The sequence below is a fragment of the Ailuropoda melanoleuca genome, chromosome 16 (genome assembly GCF_002007445.2).
Source record: "Ailuropoda melanoleuca isolate Jingjing chromosome 16, ASM200744v2, whole genome shotgun sequence".
Classification (NCBI taxonomy): domain Eukaryota; kingdom Metazoa; phylum Chordata; class Mammalia; order Carnivora; family Ursidae; genus Ailuropoda; species Ailuropoda melanoleuca.
The window spans coordinates 90,220,657-90,227,377 of record NC_048233.1 but is presented as its reverse complement, the minus strand read 5'-3'; the positions used below and the strand labels follow the sequence as shown (position 1 = coordinate 90,227,377).

Sequence of the window (6,721 nt, the reverse complement as noted above, 5' to 3'; positions counted from 1 at the left end):
CAGTGCCCAGGCCAGGGCTGGCCCTTATAGCAGAGGCCCCGGGGCCAGGCTGGCCAGGACCCCCCAGCCCGCTCCAGCACACACCCTAGGGTCCCTGCCACCTGCACAGGAGGCCATAGCACAGGGCGGTGGAGGCCGCCTCGAAACGCGGGAAACAAGGCATGTGTCCCTCACCACCCCCCCCCTCCCCAAACCAACCCCATTTCCAGTTTCCCAAGTCCCGCAGGCCAGCTGAGGGCACAGGTCAGCAGGGAGCCTGTGGCTGACCCTGGCAGGAAGGGCCCAGCCTGGGGTGGGCAGGGGCCCACCTCAGGAGGCAGGCCACAGTCCCGGCTGCATGGCCAGGCCACCCTCAGTCTCACACCAGCCCTGGTGCCCTCAGCACGGGTCACCAAGATGCTGAGGATACACACAGGCGCTGACCTGAGAGAATTCTTTTTATTACGACCGAACAGGTGAGCCGAACGGGGACACCCAGCCTTCTGCCAACAGCCGTGTCTCCAAACAGGCCGCCCGCCCAGGCACCTCGGTCCTAGGCCCAGCTAGTCCAGGGGCCCTCGTGGGCAGTGGGGCAAGAGAGAGGGGAACACAGTCACAGGGTCAGGGCCCCTATGGGGCACCCCTGGCCATCCCCACCCCACCCACTCTGAGCCACCGACAGCCAAGATCCAAGCAAGGCCAGGAGGGGAAGGTCTGAGGGGGAGTGGGGAGGAATCTCTAACATAGCGAGCCCAAGTCCCTCCTTGAAGGAGCCCCAGCTCTCACCGGTGTATATCTCTCAAAACAGCAGAGCCCCCGGGGAGGGGACGGCAGGGGCGGGGGCCACATGGAAGACCAAGGAAGGAAAGCCCCACAAGAGAAGGAAACTCAGACCGGCAGTCCCATAAACGTTTGTTGAGCGAATGAATGAAATCCAAAGGTCCTTCTTGACAAGCGGCACTCATCCATCCAACAGGAAAACCCTGGCGGGGAGCCAGTCTGATACGCGGCCCGCCAGTGTCTGGGGAGCCCACGCTCGGTGCGCCGGGCTGGGTGGGGGGCGACGGCAACCTCTCAGGCCTCCCGCCGAGCGTGCCCGGTGCGTGTGCGCACACACGCACCACCGTCTCTCTGCACATGTGCGCGCCTGTCCAGCTGGGGGCTCACCTCTCCTTCCCGTGGTTCTGTGCCCCTGCGCCCCCGCCGCCGGCCCCATCACCCCCGCCCCCGCCGCGGCCCCCGCCGCTGCACAGCACCTCCGTGAGGTCGTCCATGACGGCGGTCTCTTTGGGGTCAAGCAAGTTGAACTCCCTGGCAAAGAGGATGAAGTGGACATAGAGCGTGTTCAAGTGTCCATGTAGCTCAAGGGCCAGGGTCTCCTTGAAGTGGGACCAGTAGATGTGCGCCAGCACGTGGAACAAGTACTTGCAGATCTTCTTCACCAGAGACTCAAAGGAGCTGGGGAATTCTCTGCCTGGGGGGAGAGCCCACAGCGTCAGCCCGCACTCCGCTCCGTCCACCACACCCCTCCAACCCCGGGCACCCACCGTCAGGAAGGAGACGATCTGCGGGACGGGCCTGGAGGGTTCCTACCTGCCACGCCCTTCCCACTGAGCAGCCCACTGGCAGGCGCCCGAGTGACCTGTCACCCTCGGCCTGGCCCCGAGAGCCGGGTGCTTGCTGATCTATACTGGCTGCCTCTGCGTCAAGGGGCCCGTGACCCTGCCACTGGCCACCCAAAGCCTAGACTTGGCCCCGGGGTCACACGTGCTTCCCTGATGCACGCTCTTGGGCCTCTACATGGCCTGGGCCACCGAGAAGGACAGGAACCAAGGTGTACGAGTACCTCCCACCGGCCAAGTGCCGCCCCTGTGAGCTCTGTATTGCCCTGGAGCCCCCCGCCAGGTCGGGATGCAGGGTGGCTACTGCTTGCTGGCTGTCAGGCCCCCAGTGAGATGGACTGCAGCAGCCCCACGGTACAGGGGGCTGAGCGGGGTGGCAGAGGCCACAGGTCCCAGAGCCTGGGGTGGCTAGGCTGACCCCTGCCAGAGCGCACCTGCCTGGCTTTACAGCGCAGGTCACACAGCTGTCCCTGTCCCACAGGTCTGGCCCCTTCCCATAGGCAGCCACAGCTGCCCAGTAAGGAGGAGTGCAGCAGGGCAGAGACGTACCATATTTTGTAGGGAACACATCCTCGTCGGTCACCAGCTTCTGCACGGAGCTCATGACAAAATCGACGTACTGGGGAGCAGTGCACTTGACCTTCTTCCCTCGTTCATCGTACCAGTAGTACTGTCTGTGGGGACAGAGAGGCCGGTCACGGTGACTCCGCAGACACCCAGGTCCCACCCCTGGCCACCAGGGGTGGAGGTGTGGCAAGTGTCCAGGCCTCCCCTCCCAGAGCCCTCAGGGGCAGACACACTGCTTCCCGCCACCTGGAGACCCTCAGCTGCATCCCCCAAGGGGTCTGCCTGCACCAATTCAGAACAACATCCAGGACAGAGCACGCCATCTGAACACGTGTGCACAAAAGTCAAAAGAGAAGGCATGTTCATTTTCTCTACCACGTGGCTGCAACCTTTGTCCTTTTAGAGAGACGCGTGTTTTGTATGATTTAAAGAGGCACGGACGGCACCCATTTTGCTGCTTCCCCACCTCTTCCAGGGGCACTGCTGTGACTTGTGTGCCAGGTCGTGACCCTTGGGAACACCCCTGCTCCCCTCACTAGGAGCCACATGCCCTCCACGGGCCTAGTGGGGCGGGGGGCCAGTCTTCAGTGAGAACAGCTGGAGCACCTGCAGGCAGGGACACCGGGATTGCTCAGCGTGCCAGTCTCCCAGCTCATGTGAGCGTGGACTGCCCCTGCCCCAGCACTTCTCTCCCCAGAACACACGCAAGCCCCTGGGGGGGCGTCCACTTGGCAGCCACCCTGCTCTCCCCACCCTCCGCTCCGTATTCCCGGAGGCCTGCTCTGCTCCTTCAGGCTAGCTCACCAAGGGCTGGACCCGGGGCCACGGAGGGTGGGTGGCAGAGGGTGAAGGGGGGCAGAGGGAGGAGGGTGGCCTCAGTCTGCTCAGGAATGTGATGCAGGTGGGCATGTGGCTGCACCTGTGAGTGACTGAGTGGCCTAGACCCCGACCCTCTCAGCCCCCTGCCCCAGCCAGATGATGGGCAGGCTTCAGGCACCCGGCTTCACACAGATATCTCCCTCAGTCCAGTACCCCCACACCCCCTCACTTAGCTGGCTCTACTTGGCCTCAGAATCAGCTTAGACTAGGTTCCCCCAAACCTAAACACCCCATCTTGCTCAGGGATCCCAGGCTGGCTCAGAGTACACTGCCCTGATTTCTTGAGTGTACCAAGTACCCCTGGGTGAGAGCCACGAGGGCTAACCCACTCCTATCACCCTGTCAGGCCTGTCCTCAGGACAGTGGGGGGTCCCCATTTCCCACGGCCAGCCTGACCCTGGCCAAGTGACCTCAGGACAATTCCACCACCACTGCCTCTGCTCCAGCAAGCCTACCTCCATCTAGTAGGAACCAGGCGCTCTGCTCTGCCCCAGGGCAGGCACAGCCTCCACACTAATGGACAGGCCCTGGGGGAGGCCAGCCCTTCATGGGTAAGGGGACACGACCTGACTGCCACTTGGCACCACACCCGTCCACTTGGAGATGGAAGGTCAGGGGTGTGACTGGAGTGTCAGGGGGCTTTGCAGAAGGCAGACCTCCCTGCCGCACCTGCTCTCAGGCTGCTGCTGGGCACTGCCACACACCCCGGGGCGGGGAGGCCGGGCTGCACAAGAACCCGGCGCCAGGTGCCCCACAAGACCCAGGAATGTGAGCAGGCAAGGGAGCTGGTCTAGACAAAGCCCTGAGAAGCTTGCCAAACCCCCTGCTTGTCCCCAGGAAGTGAAAATCGAGCAGGGCACTCCGTCCCCACCACAAGATGGCTCTGCCTGACCTTCCTCCCACCTGTCCAGACATCAGCACAGGTTGGGTCAGATCACCTGAGGACAGGAAGACAAAGCCCCTCTCTGTGTCACTCTGGATAGCCCAAGGGGTCCCCGAGCCGGAAGTGGAGCTTGGTCTCTGGGGGCCAGGCGAAGCCCATGTCTGCAGTGAGGTCCAGAGCCAAGGCCCAATGGCCGGGTGGGTGTCAGACACCTGCTCCACCATCCCAGGGCACTACATGCAGATGCTGATGCGCCTGGCCACAGGGGCCAGAGGGTCAGAAAACAGAACTGCAACTACAAACTGGGACATGTGTCCCCACAACGTGTGGCCCAGAGAGACCAGCTCCTGAGGGACAGCGAGGACTGCCCCAACTGTTAGGAAGACAGGACACTCTGCTTTCAATGTTCCTCTTGTTGTCATTTTTAAATTATCACACGGTACAGAGGATCTGTTCTGGCATGCAGGCCTACCGTTTCACCCATCCAGATGGCCAGGTACCTCCCACCCCAGCCGCCGGTCAGTCCCCGGCATGCCAGGGATGGCCCCTGGGGAACACTGCAGGACATCCTGAGCCGGGTTCCGGACTCCAGCCATGTCTCAGTGTGCAGCCGCAGCCCCTTCCTCCTCCAGCGTGGAAGGGCCACTGCGCCCAGCCATTCGCCTGCTGGCAGACACCTGGCTCATTTCCACTTTGGGGCATTATGGCTCGGGCTGTTATAAATGCTCCTGGGCAGGTTTCTGTGTGAGCACAAGCTCTCACTCGTCTAAGGTGAACACTCAGGATCGGCACCGCTGGGCCCTTAAGAGGCCACCAAACCACCGTCGGACTGGCTTGTGCATCGTTCTGTCGCCACGTTCTGGCCAGCACAGGGCACACTGTCCCCACCTGCTGCTCAGGGGGCTCGTCTGCTCTCCTGGGTCCTCTCTGCTGACCTGGGTGTCCAGGCCCGGGCCCACCGGTGACCAGCTGCTGTTCACACGAGTTGCGAGGGTTCTTCACACACACTGGGAGCTGGTCCCTCCTGGGTATGTCATCAGCCTGTGGTTTGTCTCTTCTCTCTCCTAATAGCGTCCTTCTGCAAGCAGAAGCTCTAACTGTTGATCACGCCGGATGTACTGGTCCTCACCAACGAGCGTGCCTTGTGCCACGGCCAAGAGCTCCTCACCTAGCACTAGGTCGTCACTTCCTCATCGTCTTCCAAAAGCCTTACAGTGTCAAAATCTAGAATCCATTTGGAGTTAATTTTGGCATAAAGGTTTTGGTCAAACTGAACTTTTTTCTTTCTTTGCACATAGATGACTGGTTTTTCCACCACCAGGACAGAAGACTATCCTTTCTGCATCTTTGTCAAAAATCAAAGGGCCACCTTTGTGGGGGTCTGTTTCTGGGCCCCCTGCCGCTCCCGATCTGTGTGTCTGGTCCGCTGCCAGCCCCACGCTGTCCTGACTGCTGCGGCTTTACCGTAAGTACGATCGGGCAGCGGGACCCCACGGCTGCACTGTTCTTTCTTCAAACTGCCGGAGCTGTACCAGGGACCGTGCCCGTCCACGTAGAGTCAGCTTGTCTCGAGCTGCAAAAACTCTGCGGGGCTTCTGCTCGAGAGGGCAGGGAATGAGCAGATGGACCCGGGAGAGCTCGCGCTCGGTGCCCACAAGGGCAACGCGCCCTCCGCTGGTGCAGGTCTCTCCGCGGCGGCTCTCCAGCAACTCGCCCTTCGCGGCGCACAGACACAGGAGTGCTTCCCCGGGGTTCATCACTGAGCAGTCCGGCGCCTGGGGGGCTGTTGTACATGGTGCGGTGCTCTGTGCTGGAGACTCCAAATGCACACTGCTCGGGTTTTCTACACACACGACCACGCTGCGCACAGTAACAGGGGCACTTGTAGCTCTTCACCGTGGACACCGGTTATTCCTGGTTTCTTGCGGTACAGCATTGCCCGTCTCAGTCAACTTTGGTATTTTGTTCCTACCAAGGAACTGGTCCGTTTAAACTGTCCAATTTATGTACGTAGGATTTTTGGTATGTTTCCTTAATATCCTCTTAGTATCTGCTGAGTTTATAGTGACACAGCTTTCATTCCTTATACTGACAGTCTGCACTTTTTCTCTTGGTTCATACTGTAAAGGCCTATCAATTTTATTGATCCTTTCAAGAAACCAGTTTCTGGGGCGCCTGGGTGGCACAGCGGTTAAGCGTCTGCCTTCGGCTCAGGGCATGATCCCGGCGTTCTGGGATCGAGCCCCACATCAGGCTCTTCCGCTATGAGCCTGCTTCTTCCTCTCCCACTCCCCCTGCTTGTGTTCCCTCTCTCGCTGGCTGTCTCTATCTCTGTCGAATAAATAAATAAAATCTTTAAAAAAAAAAAAAAGAAACCAGTTTCTGGTTTCATTGGTTTTCCTGTTTTCAGAAATCAATTTCAGTGATTTCTACTCCATTATTTCTTTTGTTTTGCTCAATATGGGTTTATTTTGTTTTTTGTTTTTTTAGTTTCTTAATATGGAAGCTTAGGGTCCTGATTTGAGACCCTCTCCTACACTAAACACATAACCTTATAAAGCCCCTCAAAGCTCTGATGTGTCCCACAAATTCAGGTATGCTGCGTTTTCATTTGTGCTCAGTTTAACACAGTTCTAATTCCCTCTGAGACTTCCTCTCTGACCTGTGGATTATTTAGAAACGTGCTCATTCCCAAGTGTTTGGATTTTCCTGTTATCTTACTGTGACTGATTCTAGTTTAATCCCACGACGGTCAGATAAGGAAAGTGGTATGATTCAGATTCTTGCAAGT

General features: G+C 59.1%; 1 protein-coding gene across 6 annotated transcripts in view; it reads right to left on the bottom strand.

Moving 5' to 3' along the window:
- Positions 1-419: 419 nt before the first annotated feature.
- MOB2 (MOB kinase activator 2) overlaps positions 420-6,721 on the bottom strand; it is a 76,598-nt gene continuing 70,296 nt past the window's right edge. For all 6 annotated transcript variants that reach the window (XM_034646280.1, XM_034646282.1, XM_019800589.2 and 3 more), the window contains 2 exons: positions 2,151-2,275; positions 420-1,453 (listed from right to left, as the gene is read on the bottom strand). In XM_034646280.1, the coding sequence (XP_034502171.1) occupies positions 1,143-1,453; positions 2,151-2,275 (436 nt within the window). In that variant the 3' untranslated portion in view covers positions 420-1,142. The remainder of the gene's footprint in view (positions 1,454-2,150; positions 2,276-6,721) is intronic.